General features: G+C 36.3%; 1 protein-coding gene and 1 pseudogene across 2 annotated transcripts; both read left to right on the top strand.

The window, feature by feature from the left end:
- The first annotated feature begins 642 nt into the window (after positions 1-642).
- On the top strand, positions 643-9,998 carry LOC143732458 (uridine-cytidine kinase-like 1; annotated as a pseudogene). Its single transcript, XR_013201123.1, has 10 exons — positions 643-726; positions 5,860-6,044; positions 6,194-6,299; positions 7,748-7,916; positions 8,029-8,100; positions 8,502-8,686; positions 8,785-8,846; positions 9,286-9,302; positions 9,553-9,624; positions 9,840-9,998. The product of XR_013201123.1 is annotated as a uridine-cytidine kinase-like 1 (transcript).
- Positions 9,999-11,715: 1,717 nt separating this feature from the next.
- Positions 11,716-13,276, top strand: LOC143732460 (uridine-cytidine kinase-like 1). The gene is made up of 3 exons (XM_077223546.1): positions 11,716-11,847; positions 12,025-12,181; positions 12,993-13,276. The coding sequence occupies exons 1-3, from the start codon at positions 11,791-11,793 to the stop codon at positions 13,061-13,063; spliced, it is 285 nt and encodes a 94-aa protein (XP_077079661.1). The 5' UTR covers positions 11,716-11,790; the 3' UTR covers positions 13,064-13,276.
- Positions 13,277-20,988: the final 7,712 nt, after the last annotated feature.

Genomic DNA, 20,988 nt, shown 5'->3' with positions numbered 1-20,988 from the left:
TATAATTCTCTTCATAATTTTCATGTTGAATTCTTTAGAGTTGGCTAAAGGCCCGTTCACACCAAGGACTATAAAGAAATAGGCCTAGTTCTAAAAATACTATTTTCAATATTCTCAATATTAAAAAATAGCAGAGTTCACACCACAGCTATAACGATCACGGCATAGAGAAACGATGTCGTTGGAATCACAGCCAAAGAACGATAAAAACACTGACAGCCAATCAGAATCCATTTAAGGCGTTTAAAGTGACGGACAAGCACGTGCTTAGAATAAACAGAACGACATCATGCTCGTGTGGACCTATGGTGTGGACGCTAATATTAATGGTTTTCTCTATAGTTATCATTCTTGGTGGTGTGAACGGGCCTGTTGTGATGTCATTACTGAACAGGTTTGGCCTGATGAAATGTGTTGGTTAATATATAAAAAAACATATTTATTATTTTCTACCATATTTTTAAACCAAACATTTAAGACACATTTTAGTTAAAACAATTAAAATCATAAACGCCATTACTTGTATTTGGGACTTAAAAGGCACTGAATTGTAAGAAATAATGACCCACACTATTCACAGAGCATGTTGAAACTACATTTCCCACAATGCGTTTCGCGAGGCATTAAACGCTGACAGTCCAGTCCAGCTTCATGGCGAGTCGGATCTGAATTGAGAATGTTGTGTGAGATGGAGTGCAGGAGGAAAAACGCGAGCGGATCGAACAGGTATCACAACACAGCAGTCTGTGAAACATCCGTTATTTCTAAAAACATATAGGCATATACGAAATTATAAAGGAAAGCGTCAGTGCGTTTTTTGAAGCAGGTGTAGGCTAATCTTCCTTACGTTGCTAGGCGCGTTGCTATTGACCCACATTGAGCCAATTAATAATTGTTTACTTTTGGCATTGTAGAACGATTATTCATCATGCAGTGGAATACAACTTTTCTTTGCTCTGGTGATGAAAGAAAATTAATCATCATGATAAGAACCTAAATCAGTATTGCGTTAGTTAATCCTGTCCCAGTTTCAGCAAGCTTCTGCTGCGCGCTAATGACGCGTTATTATTATTATGTTGAACTATTGACTGAGGTCTCCCTCCTAACACTACATGTGTTTCCATTAGTGCACCATGGAGAGATCACATCCTAACATCAACAACCGGGATTTGACCTTTGAGATGTCGTTTAAATAGACATTATTATTATTATTATTATTATTATTATTATTATATTGGGGTGTATAATTATTCACAATAGCCTGTTTTAGTTGACCCTATGTTCTTTTGATATAATATATAGGCCTATTATTTTTGTTATATTTTACTTTTATAAGTTCAGAGTACTTTTGGGCCATTTTTCAGACAGAAAATGACTGTAAATTTTAAATATAAATACCTGCAAAAAGAATTTGACGTACAAATTTTACTTATTTGTAGAAGTAATATAAAGCTGTTCCAGAAGTAAAATCTCTGATGGATTTGCAACAGGTGCAAATGTTTATCAGATGAGAAAGTGCGTTTGCATGGACCCTTATAATCGGACTGACGGCTCAATTGGACTAAAAAAACTTAATGTAAACACCTTAATCGATCTGATTGAGCTCGATACGATTGGAATTTCGATCGAATTGAAAGGGTTGCTTTAGTCCTTTTGTAATCCGATCGAGAGAACATGACGTATGACATATGACGCACGGAACGAGCTGTTACATCTAAATAAGTGTCCCGTTATTATTTCACTCGTCTGTGAAGTGGAGGACAACGTCCTCATCCCCAGACGACTGGTTTTGGGCGCGGGGTTTTACTGGTTGATAAGCAGAACGGCTTGAACCGGTTTTGCCGTTAACCACCCCTCGAAGAAAGTTATCCTTTCAAATGTACCTCCGTTCTTTCCAAATGATACACTGATCACATTCTTGCGCGTTACGGCAAATTAATGGGACCGGTCAAAATGATTCCGCTTGGTTTAAAACCCCCAGAATTAAAGCACATCATGTCATTTAGACCTCACACGTAGGCTACATTATTTCAAATGCTGAATTTCCCGCCGGAACACGCCCCCTCAGCCGGACTGAGTGGCAGAAGAGCAGCTGCGTGACTGGATTTAATAGGGGAAACTGCGAAAACGCAAGTAAAACAAACGATTATCAGTTTAAACTAAAGATTGGACTCAATATAGTGTTCCTTACAACTTACTAAAGATCCAGTGATCCATGGATATTATGGAACATGCAGCCAGGAATCGTGTTTCCTGACATTTATATGTGCCTGATTTCGACACCAGGGAAGTACATACAGCAAATTTGCCTGTGAACGCTTTATATAAATACAAAATAGGCAGTTCTAAATCCAGGTGATCACTTATCAATGTTATATATATTCTCATATCGTCTAGAGACTTAAAACTTGTATAGTTTTTTGTCAGTGTTTATTTAAAAATGTCAAATTATACAGAATATACAGTGGTACATATTTGATTGATGAGTTGTCACTGCAATATATAACAATACAATATATGGAGAATGATTTTACCACTAAATTCAGCAAATTGACACAAAAATGATAACTGCAAATTCACCTTTCGCTGCCTGGAGTCCAGTTGTTTCTATGAATTGCAGCGATCTATTTGCTTCTCTGTTCTGTAGCTTTAGGTTGTCTGTAAAAATATTCCTCATATTTCTTGTCAAATCTAGTTGTACAGTCAGTCTCAAAGCTCTTTCCCGTTTTAGACGCGTTTTGTGTGTTTTTCCGCAGCATGTGGGCGTAACTGCAGTAACTCCGGCCAACGGTGACGTCACGTGCATTCCCTCTATCAATTCAATTAAATGTTTTAAAATTTCTAGCATATGCTGATGATGTAACTAACTCTGATCATTAGAAATTCAGATGATATTGATAATATCATTTCATAAAGCTACCTCTGCATGCGTACATTGGGAAAAATTTAGCCTAGTCTTTGTTGATGGGAGATTGGCATTCAGGACCTCCTAATACGCCAAAGCATTTTAAATTGGCACAGAATGGTTTAAAAGTTCTTGCCATTTATTTTGGAACTGACCAGTACATGGAGAAGAACTGTGAAGGAGTGGTTGAACGGGTAATTGGTAAAAATCAAAAGTGGAAGTGGATTCTCCCAGCTTTAGAGGGAGATTAATAATCTGGGCGCTTCAATGCTGTGGCAAAAGGTTACGGTGTTAGATCCCCCTAAAGAACTGCTTTTAAAGGTTCAAAAGACATTTGTTTATTTCTTTTGGAATGGCCATCATTTGCTTCCTCCTGGAGTGCTTTATCTTCCCGTTGCAGAGGGAGGTCAAGGCCTTATACTGAACATTTTGAATCTAAAATTGCAGTAATGAGACTATAAACATTGCAAAAACTGCTGTATTGCTCTGATGTTATGCCATGGATTGATTATTGTTTGTATATCCTTAAAGTACTTGGAGGAATAGACCTTGACAAAGAGTTATTTTTAATTGAGAAGCCTTGTGTTGAAAATGCCATTTTTGTTAATGGGCCAAGCCAAGTTAGCAATCCTGAAAACACATCAATGTAAAAATGATGGTCAAGATGTTGATTTGTTGTTTCTTTTTAAATCATTGGTAATTTAGGGCTTCTATTGAATTTGCATATTACAAACAAACTGATAATGTACCTTTTTTTACAATGAGGTGAGGCGTGAGAGATGCTTTAGTGACAGTTCGTGAGTTTGGAAATTTCGTGTTTAATTGGTATTGATTTTGTATTATTTAATTCTGTGTGTGTTTTTTATACTAGCTCTGTAATGTTCTGGAAAATGGGGTAAATTAAAAGGATTTTTAAAAGTAAAAAAAGTTTCTCTCTCTCTCTCTCTCGTTCTCTCTCTCTCGTTCTCTCTCTCTGTGTCTCTATCACCTCGTTCTATTAATACTTTCCATCCACATCACCTGTGATCACCTCTTATTCAATCAAGCCCACTGAGAGAGCCAGTATCCAGACACAAAGAAAAGTAGTTTTTCTATCCATTAAAAGGTTTCTTGAAGACATTAGTGGTCAGCTAACGTTCAAACTTCAAGGGTTCTCTGCTAAAACAGAGGAAGATTAAGCAGGCATGTGTTTTTGCTTGTGCATAAGGAACGGTATGATGTCCGCCCTCTCCGTGACCCAGGCTTTGTGCTTCATCTGTGATTATTAGCTGGTTTATCTGTGTTGGGCTGTTTGAGCTTCGATAAAAATGCGACCTTTATTGCTCATATTGAAGACAGCCGTCAGGCTTTCTCAGCTGATATGAGCACGCTGCCTGGATACACAGGGGCCAGAATATCAGGCTGCTGGGCTCTACGTACAGATGGAGGGTAAGTTATTAAATGCACTGTTTAGTATTTAAAAGGTTAATTAAGCACTACGTTTTGGGCACTCACTTGGATATAATAAAATAAAACCATTTGATTATTATATCTTGTTTATAGTCTAGATTTTGAGTGTTTTTTTGTTTATTTTTGTTTAAATTTCATCCCCAATATTATTTTATCCCCCAAGACGTTATATCTTTTGGCTATTACTTTAACATAATTTCAACAGTACCTTTCCATTTTACTCTGTGTTGTTTGGCTGTGACTAGTGGCCTGATTTAGTCACTCACTCAGGTTGATACAAAGTGTGAGAAAGACGGGGTTGTGTATGACACTGACGTGATGACGTGAAGACGTGATGATGTCTTGGTTGTTGTTTTATAAATTAGTTCACATAGATTTTATATGACTGGAAGCTTGTTTGTTTCAGTTAATCATCAATCTTGTGATATATTGAACAAGATTTTATTCATTCACACATACACCAGTGTTATTTTATTTATACAGGACGAGGACGTGCATAATTATTAGGCAAGTCGATATTCTTATCTTTTTTCCCCCAAGCACTTTTACCAATTCCAAACCACATAAATCCTTATAATTCTGTATATAATCATTTATAAATAATATATATGTTAACGTGTGCTGAAAGTGAAAAACGGCTTATATTCAGAGGTGCATATTTATTAAGCAGGTTTTCTTGAAAAATGGCCCAAAAAAGACATTTAACTCGCACTGAAAAGTCAACAATTATTAAATGCCTGTGAGAAGGATGCAACACCAAAGAAATTGCAAAATTAAGGCATGGACAAGAACATTTCCCATTTTCATTTAAGTTTTTCATCTAATATTTATATTTTATTTTATTTCAGCCTCATTTCAGTTACCTGAAAAGGTTTTTAATAGTTTTAGTTTTTAGTTAACAATAACAACAATGATGCCCACATACTCACTCCAAGTTTGTTTTGTAAGGCATTAGAGATGAATTGCTTATGCTATAGAAATCAACCAAGTTATAAAATATGTCTTTATTAAATAATAAATGTCTTGATTTTAGGCAAAAAAGAACACTGAAGAATTACTTGGTTTCTTACATGTCAGATTTTGTTAATAGCAAAAACTTTTATTTAGTTGTACATGCTCTGTTGTTGAGGGAACAGAATAAAAAAATATATATTTATTTTGTATAAATAATTTTTGTAGACTCAAGTAAAAGGGTAAGGTTGTAGTTTATGTCCTTCACTGGGAGCAGCAAAAAGAATTGTACTAACTGATGTCAAAAAGGTTTCCCAAACACTCTTCCTGTGTCCCATTGGTTGGACAGAGATTGCCCCGTCCCAACCTCACCCCATTGGTTGAGCTGCTGTTGCTGTGTTGGGTTGGTCAGACAGAGCAATGCTTTGATAGAACCACAGAGAAACAGTATTCACATTTTTTTTGAGAAATAAATAGATAAATGTCTTACTGTATGGTTGTTTCTGCATGTTGAATGTATTTCATAATAGAATAATTATCTTTTTTTGGTCTAGTGGGAGTGGTGAAGATTCTCTGGACAGGCTCCTCCCCGCGGTCAGCACCTCTTGCAGGAAGAGCAGCACTCTGGGTAAAACAGAACCTCCACTGCTTCGCACCGGCACTCGTACCATCTACACAGTCGGCAGACCGCCCTGGTACAACGAACATGGAGCCCAGTTTAAAGAGGCCTTTGTCATTGGTACGAGTAGATGGAAACAAGAGTGAACAGAAACTTGACTTCCTGATGAGAGACATTTAAAAGGCTTTCAATATTGGCTCAGCTTTTTCCCTAATAGATTTTCTTGAAGATTTTAACTTACGTCTAAATAAGTAATAATGTTTTTACAGGTCTGTGTGGAGGCATTGCCCCGGGAAAAATACTGTAGCCAATAAAATCATTGAAGCTCTGGACGTTCCTTGGGTTGTTTTACTATCTATGGACTCATTTTATAAGGTGAGTTTGTGTTTATGAGAAAGAAGTTTGGTCATCTGTAAGAAGTTTGGTCATCTGTTTGTGTTTGTTTGAGTGTGAGATCTGAATGAGTCCACCATGTAATGTTAATCTGGTAAATCAAGTGCTTCTGAAAGTCTCTGTAATCCCTCTCCTTCCTTCTTTATCTCTGTGTGAATCTGTTTGTTCCAACACATGACCACACAAACACACTGCAGTCTAATGACTCACACTCTTGTTTAAACAGTTCAGCCAGTCACATTTGATTTGCACATATATAAAATCAAAATGGCCACTGTGATAATTTGTTTGTTCATTGTCCAGCAAGGCTGTATGTATCCTCTTCTTTTTAATGAAGTTTGGCCAAAAATGAAAATTCTGTCGTAATTTACTCAAGAATATCTAAAAGAACTGTTTCTTAATTCTTTCCTTGCTAATGATGGAAATTTCCCCCATTTATGAGACAACTCAGGAAATTACATTTCTTCTGAAAGAGTACTGAATCTCCTGATCAAAAGACTTGTGAAGAAGCAGAAATAAGCGATTGCATGTAAGCGGAGGAGCTGCATATGTAAAATAAAGCGATTAACACCATTAAACAGCCAATGTTCATCAACATCAAAACTGCCTAATGTTAAATGAAATGTCGACCCAGGACAAGCAATAGGACTGCAAGCTTTGGGGGTGTTGCGACTCGATCTACTCCATCTATGTTTTGATCACTGAGCTAATAGTCTTAAGATTTTTTTTTCGTGTCAGCGTGTCTTTTTGCTCAGAATGTTGCTTTTTTTATTAAACTTACCCACATTCAACTGTTGCTAAAAAAATTCATTTAGCTAGAATAAAAGTTTTTTTTTAAGCAGAGGCTCTGTTATTACTCTTGATACATTGAATGTTCAGATATTCATACAACAAAATATTCTGGGGGGCATGAACATTTTGTGAATTGTGAAAAATGCTAGCAGTGGCTGGCCACTTAAATAAAATGCTGGCAGGGAAAGAGTTAACAGTCAATTGTTCAGGAATCGGACTTCATTGGCCACACTGTATGTTTTTGAGTCACCAAAAAGAACCTAAGAATTTGTTCAGAATTCTGGCTTTGACTAAAATATATTGACTTTGTTCAGGAATTAGGCTACACTGGTTGCGCTGTATGTTCTTTTTATTAATTTTTGTGTTCCTTAGGAAAAAAACAACAACATAAGGGTTTGACATGAATGACGGAATTTTCATATTTGGGCAAACTAATCTAAACTTTTTAAAATTTTATGCAACCCTTAACATCTTTTCATACATACTACCAACAGCCGGCCCAGATGCCATGGTTGATCTGATTCAAATATGAATATGTTAATGCACATATGGTGATAAGTCAGGATTGTGATCTTTCCTGTGTCTGTGGCGCCCCCACCAGTGATCAAACATGCAACCTTTATGTTACCCATCTGTAGGTCCTGTCTCGAGAGCAACAACCTCTAGCAGCCAAGAACGACTATAACTTTGACCATCAGGGAGCTTTCGACTTTGAGCTGCTTGAGAGCACACTGAAAACTTAAACAGGGGAAAAGTGTAAAAATCCCAGTGTATGACTTCACTACACATGGATGCCAGAAAGACTGGGTGAGTGTGTGTGTGTGGAAGATGTTTCACATATTTTCCAGATGCCAAGGATACAGATACAGCAAAAGATTTCAGTTGTTTGATGGTGTTTATTTTTTCATCCCTCTTCCAGAAAAACGTCTATGGTGCCAGCGTCATTATCTTTGAAGGCATCTTATCCTTTGCAGACAAAGAGCTCTTGCAGGTATTGTGAAATGTTTCAGTTTCTGAATGTTTAAATGCTGATAAAAATTCAAAGTAAAGTAAGTGATAACAATGTTTTAGTGATGAAGTAAGGAAGATGATGAGGGACCATTTATAACAGATCCATCTTAAAAACCATGAAATTAACATTTGTGTTGTAGCTTTTAGTCCATATTGATTAGGTTTTAGCTCATCTATATGCTAGTGTATTCCTAAAAGCTTACAAAATTAACATTTTGCAGGTATAAGCATTTCAAATGTAGACCTACATTTTTTTTAAGGGAATATTGATTACTAATTATATGATGACTCAATCTTGCTCTGAGTGAAAATATCTCTTTCATTATATCCTACAACTGAAAACGTAATATTTCTTCAGGCATCTTATGGTTTTTTTTGCAGCTGATGGACATGAAGATTTTTGTAGATACAGATTTGGATATTCGGGTGGTACGGCGGCTGAGGAGAGACAGAGAGAGGACATGACATTGAAGGAGTGATTGAACAATACAATAAGTTTGTAAAACCAGCCTTTGAGCAGTACATAGAACCCACCTTGCGACTTGCAGACATTGTTGTGCCACGTGGTGAGTTCAATATTTATTTCCTGGCGTGTATAATTGCAGTTATCATTGCCTTTTGAATACAGATGTTACAATGATTCACTTTTCTCCTGCAAACACAGGTGGGGGTAACATGGTGGCCATTGACCTGATCGTTCAGCATGTTCACAGCCAGCTAGAAGAGGTGAGTGTAAAGGGGCGTTGTGGGAAAATGTGTCCTGTGAAGTCATCTTATCTATTGTTCCAGCCAAAGAGGGTAGTCTGCCCTAGACAAGATGTTAAACAAAAAAGAAAAACAAAACACTTTTTAACAACTTAGTGTTTATCATGTCAAACTGACATATTTTAGTGTAGCTCAAAATCTGAGGGGGCATTTTCCATGTTAAATGGACTTGAAGCTTTTTCAGGTTCCTTCACATTTCCACACACAGAAATGGCGCCCTCTGTCTGTGAATAGAAGTTCTGCAACTTCTATTTTTTGTATTTTATATATACAGTTAGGGACAATGAAGTAAACAGTTATCAAAGAAGTACTTATTTAAGATTAAACCCTCCAACCCTGCTAACTCTTTCTCTTTCACTGATCTTTCATCTCGGTTCTGTTGCGTGCATTCTCTTGGCAGCGTGAGATTAGTGTCAGGTAGAGAAGCTGTTTAATCATGCTTTTTACTCTTTTATATATATACATATATAGGACTATAGTCCATGTGTGTGTATGAAAATGCAAACGACCCACAATAGCTCCTTCAGTGTTGCAATCATTGTTAGAAATTATATGTTGAGGTGTACAAATGGCATCTTTTTATCTGTGGAAGTGCTAAACTGGTTCATATCTCTTCTCTTTCATATAAACACGCACACACAGGGCGCCCCTGGCCACTGCCCACCAGTCCCAGCCTCTCCCTACGACTCTGTGTGTTGGAAAGCACGCCACAGGTCCGAGGTCTCCACACCATCATCAGGTGAGTGGTGTCATATGAATCACATCAAAAGATTAGCCTACTTTAAGAAGTTGATGCTTGTTGTTGAAATGTGTTTTTGAAATCCATTCATCTGTTGCGGGTGCCATTCAGAATTCCTCACATGTCTGAATCAGGCTAATGACTCACTGGCCTGCATCACCCTTTTCTCTGCGTCTCTTATGCACACCACCTCAATTTTTCTGTTTGTTTTTTAGGAACAAAGACACCAGCCGTGACGAGTTCATCTTCTATTCAAAGAGACTGATGCGGCTGCTGATTGAACACGCGCTGTCTTTCTTACCCTCCAAGGTGTGTGGGTGTTTTTCTGTGTGTATGTGATATTGTTGTGCGATCAAAGCTGAATCTACTGTGATTTAAATTATACCTAGTGCTCAATTGAAAATGTGAATTACATGACCTGTTACATGAGTTTATTCATCAAATGAATTGCTTATAACCACATGTATGTTAATAAAAAATTATATTAATATGCCAATTGAATTTGAATCTTCAACTGAACTAACTTTATTGACCAAGTATGCAAAACAAGGAATTTGCCACTTTGTATGAATTATCCCACACATATATGCAATGTATTTTAATATGTAATATTATTGTAATAGAGTTAATTCAAATAAAATGAGTATCAATTAGTCACACATATCAATAAAAAATGTATTCTGATTAATTAAATAAGCCAGTTAATCAATCAAATTAATCACAATTAATCACGCATGTCAATGTACCTCTGAAGAAGTACAAGATTAAAGAAGAATCAAATAAATGAGAGCGCTGCAGTGATTCTTCTTAATCAGTGTAATTGATTCTGAATCACAAATAATAAAAGCATACATGATGTATACAACAATTTCTCAGTACACTACATTATCAATGCATACCACTTTTCTTTCACAGTAATGACTGTCTGTAAACGTAGGTGACTTCAAGCATGTCCCATCACACAAGAGACCTGTGGCATTTACAATTGATACTCAAATCTCAAGTTCTTTACAAAAAGAAAACACATTTTCCGACTGATTAAAACTAATGAAATGCATAACTCAATACACAGACATGGAGTTAATTACCCAAATGTGCAAGTTTAAGATAATTCATAAAACTGAAACAACATTATGAACTCTTATATAATCAACTATTATTGACATAAATGACCCTCTCTCGTGTCGCGAGGCATCTATGCTAACCATGTGCTCAGGCATGCTAGCTCATGACACACTATCACTAAACTAAAACGAACTACTTTTAAATCCGTACAACTCATCAGTATTGCATTAAACAATGTTAATACTCAAAACCTAAGTGTTTTAGTAAACTGAAGAATAAGTACAAGAAGATTAAAGAAGAATCTAGAAGAGAGCGCTGCAGTAATTGATTCTTTAACAGTGAATGGAGCGTATCACGACATACCGAAGTGTGCAATGACGTCATCACGCCGGTATGCCAAACGAAAAATAATTAAAAGAATAAATGCACATATCGATCTTTTTTGTTTTGTGTACATAAAGCACAAATAAGCATTTAAGCAATGTTAGCAATATCAAGAAAATAACATTGAACAAGTCTATAATGCATTTGAAGAAATTAATAAACATAAAATTCAGTATATCACATATGTATGTTGTATGATTTGAGAATAGGGGAGAGCATATACACTATACAATTTTTTAAACATTTAAAGATTATCGTGCCCTTAAGATACTCTGCTCGGCGCGTAATGCTTCTCACATGATACGAGACACAACCATACGAGCATCGACGATTGACATGAAAAAATAATCGCCTGCGAGCTCGTACGACAACAAAAATCAGACCGTCTACGCCCGGCTTTAGTCTGACTATATATAATAAATATTAATTTTTTTCAGGACATAGATTATGCCTGGTATCACCATGCTTTTTTGATTATATTTGTGGCCTTTTCTCTGTTATTTTCCCGGCTTTCCACAAATCCTGTTTGTCCATTTTGCCTGTTGGCCTCTGTCTCCGTGGTAACAGAGATCTCTTGACTCCTCCGTTTCATTCTTTTTGGTGGCTGTGGTTCCCTCTCTCTCACTTCGTTTCCGTGGTAACTATGACTCCCTCTCCTTCATTTAGCTGCACTACCTGCGACTGCCCAGAGACATCAGTGAGGACCATGTGATTTTGATGGATAGCACCGTTTCTACTGGAGCGGCAGCCATGATGGCAGTGAGGGTGTTGCTGGTATGTTGCTGTAGACCTCATTCCTTCAGAAATGTGCAAACCCTGCACAGCATTATAATTTAGACACGTTTACACAAAGCGTTTTTTGACTGGAAATAAAGTCATTAGGGGCCAGAACTCATTGTTAGAATGTTTTAATTTGTTGAATGTGAGTGTGTGTAGCCTATGTGTATACAGGACCATGATGTCCAGGAAGACAAGATTTTGTTGGTGTCTCTGCTGATGGCAGAGTTGGGAGTTTCCTCAGTGGCTTACGCCTTCCCTCGTGTCAAAATCATCACCACTGCTGTGGACAAGAGCCTAGATGACCTTCTACATCTCATTCCAGGGATAGGTGAGTGGTCCTGACAGATATACTACCGTTCAAAAGTTTAGAGTCTTCCCGTTTAGAGTCAGTAAGATATTGTTTTTTTAAAGAAATAAATACTTTTATTCAGCAAGGATGCAATTGATCAAAAGTGGCAGTGAAGACCTTTATAAATGATAAAAAGAAAGATTTCTATTTCAAATAAACTTTTTTTTTCTAAACTTTCTATTCATCAAATAATCTTGAAAAAAATGCATCAGTTTCTACTAAATCAAGTATCAGCACAACTCTGTTTTCAACATAGATAAAAAATAAGAAATGTTTCTTTAGCAGCAAATCATCATATGAATGTATCATATGAATATCATCAGAATGATTTCTGAAGTAATAATGCTGAAAATTCAGCTTTAATATCACAGGAATAAATTATTTTTCAAAACATATTAAAACAGAATACGGTTATTTTTAATTGTACAAATATTTTACAATATCACTATTCTTACTGGCAATGAAAAATACTTCTAAAGCCTTCATTAATATTAATGTTAATTTCAGCATTTACTAATACATTATTAAACATTTTAAATTATTTAATGGACCTGAGCTAACATGAACTAACAATGAACAGTTTGTTTTTATTAACTGATGTTAACAAATGTATTGTTCATTGTTAGTTATTGTTAATGCATTAACTAATGTTAATTAATGGGACCTTATTGTAATGTTACCAAAAATTCTGACCAACCCCAAATCTTTGAATGGTAGTATATCTAAAGATGAAGAAAAAAACTACGCTGTGTACTAAAATCTTGTGGGTGTGTATTCGCTGTCCTTAAAGGGGACTTTGGTGACCGTTACTTTGGGACAGATGGGTCTTCATCGTGGATTGATGAAGCAAGAACCACATAGCTGCTCTTCAGAGGTTTGACATTTGTTCAAGCAATTCAGGCAGTTGTGACGAGTGAGGATCAACACTGTAATCTCATAAAGCCAGCCAGGAACAAAAATAGTTTTGCCTAGCACACTTACGAGGGACAGTATTTTGTAGCACTGTATTTTAAAACCATATGTTCATGATGTGATCCAAAACAATAAAATGTCTTGTGTTTGTCAATAAACAAACACGTGTTAGATTTGATCTTATTCTAGCTCCTCAAACACAGTCATAAAAGTTAAAAATTATAACTTTTATATATTTCTAAGCATTAGTTTGTACATTTGTGTAAATGTACAAATTTAAAAATTGGCTGTTACATGTTTCCAAGCACTTGATAATGTGTCAGTCCATTACACACATTATTTTCCTCAAACTTTCTATTTTACAATTGCTAGATACTTTTCTATTTTATCATTCTTCAGAGGGAGTTTTCTGGGAGCAAGTCAGATCTGTTTTTACTCTCCAAATTGTATTTATTCATTGTACATGTGTATCTGCAGCCTTAACACCAGGGGGCAGTACTTCACTCTTCCTGTCTCATTGTTCTTTTGCAAGTTTAATAAGGGCATTCAAATCCCAACGATGAAACTAAAATGCATTTAGGAAAAATATGTTGTTCTCTCAAGAATTTAGAGGCAATCAAACCAAACTGTTATTGCAATCTTAATAAAAGACCAGAAGAAGACACTGACCTAGCCATGACCCTAGTAGCGAAACAGAATAGTGACAAGATTAAGCTCAGGGTGTTTTTGTTGTGGAACTATAAGCCTTGAGACTAAATAACAGCACACTTACTCTGCTCAAGAACCTGTTAAAAGTTGGGTAGGCAATTTCAGAGCGGATAGCAATAACAAGCTAGCTTTGAAAGCATTAGATCCCACCATACCTTAAGAGCGCTCCTCCAAAACACATGTACATGCAGGTCGTACACGGCCAGAGCAGATTCAGAAAAGTGTCATAAGAGATGGTAGAACTCCATTTCTCAAAGGGTTAATTTCAGCGTTGATGGTGTTGACATAGAAACACAAAAATCTGAGTCTGAGGACGTGAACCTCTCAGACTAGAACATCACAACTTGCCATCTCTTAATTATAGTACACTGTAAAATTTTTAGTTGTGAATTTACAGTAAATTATTGGATACATTTTGCATGACTTTCACAGTAAGGATTACAGCAATATACTGTGAAATATACTCACAGTAATTTACTGTAATTTTATATCTGTGATATTACAATGCATTGTTGTAAAAGCACAACTGTATACTGTAACTTCACAGCTTCAATGACAAAGCAATTACTGTGATATTACAGTACATTACTGGGGAATTACAATCTTTTGCTGTACATCATTACAACAAGGCCCTGTACTTTTACAGTGTGTACTGTGAAAGTAATGTACAAGTTGACAATAATTTACTGTGAATTTACAATGTATACTGTGTAAGTCATGTTAAAATTGTCCAATAACTTACTGTAAAAGTAATGCAGATGAAGCTTCAATTTACTGTGAATTTACAATCATTGTACAATTAACACCCTCCCCCAACAAACAACTCTCAGGTCAAGTCAATGTTAGCCCAATGGCATATTTATTAACAAATAAATATTTTTCAATGTACAGCAGATGCCAAGAACTTCAAGAGTTCAAGAAATTCAACTTTCTAGTCATAAAAGTCATCTTAAAATGCAGAGAAATTGTTGAAACTTGCAATTCAACTACCTGTCTCACAATTCATCTATTCAACTAGCTGTGTCACAATAACAGTAATGGACAGGATGGGAATGAGGCCTTCATGGCAAGATAAGAGAGCAATGGAGAGAGCGATGAAGGAATGTCGTAAGGGGTCAGGCGCTCCTCTCAGTCTCAAACATTATAATGAGTCCACACGCAACAGCATTGTGTAAAAATATTGTAGTGCAAAGTTGTCTTGAAAAATTACAAAAAGAACAATGCTACTCAAAACTGAGCCTGACAATTACCGCTGAAAAAAAAAACTATGATGCCCACTCAAAGTCAATAAGTTTCCTCAAAAAGGTGCTCACATGAGGGTTCATTGTTGTCCGCTTCTTGGTCTTTGAGCCTCTTTCAGGATTGATGTCCAGGAAGCACCTGTTAATAAGCAAAGATAGTTTCAGTTTTAAATAGCCTTACAGTATGTATTGCAGACAGCATTTATCGAGGTGTGCTTTTTGCTGTGCATTTTCCCCACATCAAACCCTATTTTATAATCCAAACTTGTTAGATCTTGCTCACCATAAATTTTTTAAATTAAAACCAAACCCTGTTGAAAGTATGACAAACACATCCTTTTCAATTAATGGCCTGAGAGTATTTTGTTCTGCTTTTAAAGAAAATTTCATCTACTTCATTCAATACATTCACATTTCGCAATAGATGTTTCGAAATCATCATCACATAGCCTGCCCCAAATCAAAATAAATAGCTGTGATTGGACAGGCAGGTATTTGTCAGCAATAACATGTGTAGAAAACCAGACTGATCTGCAATTGAATGAGTTTGCGAGATCAGGATGGTCTCACCAGGCTAGCATCAGGTACCTCGTTTGTCAGCATTTTAGACCTCAAGACAATCATTGAGTTGGAAGCCTGTACTATAATGTGAATTACAAGATTAAATGTGATCTTAATAAAATACCTTTGAATGAACTCCAGCATCGACAATCCAGCGGCAGGATACTCAAGGTTAAAGACGTAATAGCTGCTGAAGAAAGCAGGTACTCCATGTAAAAATAAAGGGTGTGGGCCCATCACGACATGTCCCTCCATGGATATAAGCCATCCAGAGGGCTTTATCATGTCACCTGAAATGAACAGATACAACATCATGTGTTATGAGCACTTTAAGATGGGTTAGTTCACCCAAAAATGAAAATTCTGTCAGTAATTACTCCCCCTCATGTCGTTCCAACCCTGTAAGACCTTCGTTCATCTTCGGAACACAAATGAAGATATTTGTGATTAAATCTGAGAGCTGGATCACTGCTACATAGGCTTCTAAGGGATTGAAACTTGCCATCCCCGAAAAGTTATTAAAGAAAACGTTAAAATTGTCCAAGTGACTACAATGGCTCAATCTTAAGTTTATAAAGTGACGTTTTTGAGCGCAAAAAATAAAAAAAAATAACGACTTTATTCAAGTATTCATTTCCATCTCTGTTGGCCTTGAGATATAATCAAAAATATCTTAATTTGTGTTCCGAAGGTGAACGAAGGTCTTACGGGGTTGGAACGACATGAGGGTGAGTAAATACTGACAGAGTTTTCATTTTTGGGTGAACTAAGAACTAAGATACAAAGGGCTCTACACATGTAATTCTTATTATAATTATTTATTGTGGTCATGTAGATTTCTAGAGTGAAAACAAAATAATGAGTTAGAAATCTCGATACTAGATCAAAGTAACATTACCTTGAATGATCAAGCAGGGCGTGCTGGGGAGTTCTGCAGTATTGATGTCCACAGCAGTGGCACATGGCTGTAACAGTTAACACACAATAGCATGGACTTAGGATAAAGGATATTGTTCATTTGTCAGAGGTAGTAAATCATGCAAGGTAAATGTTGATAATGTAATCACTCATTTTGCATTTTAAATATTGGAATAAAAAATCTTACATCAACTTCAAGCATCAAACTCTCTTTCGGCTCTTTGAAGTACAACATTAGGAGCAGCAGGATGCAGGAAGCCTTGTCAGAGTCTGGATCAGAGCAGGCCAGAATATCACGGATCTTCAACAATAAGAATTTCAGTTTGAATGCAGATTATGATCATTATAATTTACTCTAGTTAGCTCAGTCCAGCCTGGTCTCATTGTTAATACGTAGGTATTAATACGTTATTTTCAAAGATAGAAAACGTACGTTTTTGCACATTTGGATGGATGCTGAAATGTATAATATGGACGTATTTGCAACATTTAAACGTAACATTATTACGTTTTTACAGCTACAAAACGTTAAAGCTCCAGTAGGTAGCTTTTGTAAACAAATATTTGTTAAAACTGTCATTATGTCCTGAAAGTAGAATATGAGACAGATAATCTGTGAAAAAAATCAAGCTCCTCTGGCTCCTCCCTGTGGTCCTACTGCCATTTGCAGAAATACACAGCTCCCGGTCAGAAACAACCAATCAGAGCCAGGAGGAATGTCTTAGCAGTGTCAATCACGCTCGTGTACGCTGATCACCCCTCTCTTGCACAGCGCGAGCGCGTACCGTCGTTCGTGACTCTCCTGTTCAAACTCGTTCATCCAAATGAACAAATCTTTTTTCGAGTCATTTCATTCATTCAACGAACGAAATGACTTGAAAAAAGATTTGTTCATTTTGAACGAGTCTTTTTCGCAGTCATTTCGTTCATTCAAAGAATGAAATGACTCGAAAAAAGATTCGTTCATTTGGATGAACGAGTTCGAACAGGATCACGAACGTGCATCACAGAACAGAGCAAGGCGAGCATTTGTGCTTATAAAACTTAAAGTTTTTTATTTATTTTTTAAATGACCGATCGTTTCACTAGATAAGACCCTTATTCATCGTCTGGTATCGTTTAAAACCCTTTGAAGCTGCGCTGAAACTGTCATTTGGTCCTCGAAACGTTTGTGTCCTATTGAAGTCCATTATATGGAGAAAAGGCCTGGAATGTTTTCATCAAAAACCTTAATTTATTTTCGACTGAAGAAAGAAAGACATGGACATCTTGGATGACATGGGGGTGAGTAAGTTATCAGCAAAAGTTTTTTTTTAAAAGTTAACTAATCCTTTAACGTTATCTTAGTAGCTATAACTTGTAGAAAGAGTGCAACCTTATTAAGTTACATGTATTCCAAAATACATAATGATTTGAGGACCAAGTTTGTAGTCAAAGTATGGGAAGGCCATAGTCAATGTAAAGCATATTGTTGATGTTTCGTCCCTATTAGTGAATGTTCCATAACTGTTTATAATCCGCCGTCATCGGTGGTCCTGCTTACTAGCCTGCGCGTTCACGGCAGGCTCCGCTGTGGGGGAGGAGCTGTGGAGGGAGGGCTGTAGCGTAGCAGAGAGCACGGGGGTTGGACCTGTAAGTTGTGCTTGTTCAAATTTTCAGGCTAAGTCAACATTTTCTCAAAACTCCCTACTGCAGCTTTAACTATTTACGTATATTTTTCATATCGTTTAACGTTACTTCCACTTTTAAAGATAAATGTAACAATATCCCTTAACCCTACTCCCAAAACCTAAGCATATCCATTTTATACTGAATATAAAATGGATAAAACGTAATGGACAGAGATGTGTAGGTAAATAGCAGTTTTATTAACAATAAAGCATTTAAATATATTTTCAGCCACTAATCCCACTAACTCCTACCCCTAAACCTACCCATAACCATTCATTAAAACTACGTAGGCTAACACAATTATGAAGAAAAAAAAACATAACAGACAAGTATATATTTCACAATAATTTATTTATTGCGAAAATGTCAAAACCGGTAACGTTAACATTACCAAAAGTCGTTCACATGATGATGCGTTGCAGTCGCAGTCCTCTCTGGCAGTATTATAGTAGTTGTATATGAGGAACAGATCAGAATTTAAGTTATTAAGGGGTCCTTCATTTCAGAGTCACACTCAGGACCTTCAGGTCCAAATGGGCCGGAAAGGTGGGATTCAAATTTATTAAAAGAAAATCAGAATTTTTTTTTAACTTGTTTTTTATAATATTTTTTCTTTTCTTTTTTGGTGTTTTGAGAATTTATGATTTATAATTAATATTTATGCAATAAATATGACCCATTTCCCCCCAGTTTGCCCCCCATTGAATATAATAGAAAATTATTTTTAAAAAAAATATTTTATTTTTATTTTTTTTAAAGCTGTATTTCATTTTAGAGTCAAGCCTAGACCTCATGAAAGCAATTTTTGAAATGAGATTGATGCCATCTGGTGGACAAACTGAGCATTTTAAAAATGCAAAACACATAGGTAATCTGAATTTATTGGTTTGTTTAAGTATAAAAGTGTGTTTGTGTGTGTGTGTGTGTGGGGGGGGTCTGTTTTGCACTCTTGATGTTTTATAGATTCACCCCTTCACTGTTGTGTACTTTTTTTCTGGATCGTGGCTGATTTGTAGATTGTACACACAAAAAAACTCGGTATTTTCACATTTTTGCCAATTTGCCATTGATTTCCTATTCGGGTCCATTTGGTCCACCACTTTCCTGAGTGTGACAATTTTTTTTACAACCACTTAGATTATTCAAATCCTGTCCCCAATTTTTTTGCATGTTCATATACCAAGTACCAAAAAAGTCACCAAATTTCAGACCATTCCGATGAAGCTATGATTTAAAAAAAAAAAAAAAAAAAAAATTTAAATACGTCGGGTCCATTTGGACCGAAGGACCCCAGAGGGTTAACGTTAATCCATGAAAATGTTAATCCGATTTCGGTTCGCTCCCTGAAGGCGCGCGCGCTTCTCCATTTCAAATGTACTACACCGACTGAAACACGGCATGTCGCAATCTGTGACAAAGCAGGCGAGAGCCAATGAGCGTTTGATATCACGGCCGTAAAACATGTCGTAACGCTTCTTGAAGGCGCATTTTTTTTATTTGAATTCATCACCAGCGCGGGAAAGATTTGACGTTTGCGGTCGCTGCTGAGAAATGAAGATGAAGATCACTAGATAAAAGACTGAATTTGGATCTGTTTCTTGCAAACAACGTATGGATTTTAGGATTTGGATTACATCAAGCTAATAAAATGTATGTCTTTTGTGAATGTATCAGTATTTTGTGTTTTATTGGAGAAATGTGCACACATAAATAGTAATGTTTGTCCCATCATTGGTTTTATAAACTTTACAAACACCAGATTTGTCTAAACGGTGATAGTGACATGAAAAATTGTAGCGAAACTCTCGTCATTACTACTATTAGCAAATGATGTGAGAGAACTTTCAACAATTCCGGGCACTTGCTAACAAAATGTGAACTGTGTCATGCGATAAACGTTTATTTGAAAGTAAATATTATTATCATATTAAAATAACATGGGTGTAAGTGCTGCAAACATGCATGCTGCTTACCTTCTCGATTCAGCCCGGAATAGAACAGGGACACGACGGAGCCTTCAGTTCAAAACAGGTCGGTTTTGTCATGTGACTTCCCAGGGCATATTTCAATACAATATTTTACTGTAATAATACTGTTTAATGCTGTGAAATCCTTAGTTTTTTTTCACTGTGTTGCTGTGATATTACAGACCTTGTTGTGATATAACAGCAGGTTTTAGATTACAAGATTTTACTGTAAAATTAGAGTTAAATGCTGTAAAATCCAAGGATTCTTTTTACAGATATTCATTGTGATATTACAGGGAAACTTAATTACAACAAGTTACTGTAAAATAATACTGTTAATTATTGTGAAATGCTGGTAATTTTTAACAGTGTAGTTATAGGGTGAACGCAGCATAAGCATGTTGTTTTGGTTCAGAAGGAATTGTAAATGGTAGCTGATGTTTGTTCCAGCGCTCAGTGACTGTGTCTACAACTCTGCATATCCTCATCATGGAACACGCTGATTATGTGTGATGTCTGCGCAAGCAGAGGTATGCTAATACAGGATCCTATTATTGCATTAGGACCGAATGCAATGATTGGACAAACATGTTTTGGTCCTGAGACTTCCACAGATGTACATTCTTTTTATATGTAGACCACTTCTATTATTGATTGCTATCAGGACGTGAAGAGAGTTTCAACTGATATAACAAAAAGTGTTTATGAAAAACATTGCCTACCTACCTTTAATAGCTCTGGGTGAAGGTGAAGGGGTCTTCATTGAAAGGAACCGAACAAGAGCTCTATTGAGATGGAATAATTAACA

This window comes from Siphateles boraxobius, unplaced genomic scaffold (genome assembly GCF_051911475.1).
Source record: "Siphateles boraxobius isolate OS27281-9 unplaced genomic scaffold, OSU_SipBor_1 9, whole genome shotgun sequence".
In the NCBI taxonomy this organism is placed as follows: Eukaryota; Metazoa; Chordata; class Actinopteri; order Cypriniformes; family Leuciscidae; genus Siphateles; species Siphateles boraxobius.
The sequence above is the reverse complement of the archived record's forward strand: the minus strand, read 5'-3'. Positions and strand labels throughout refer to the sequence as shown.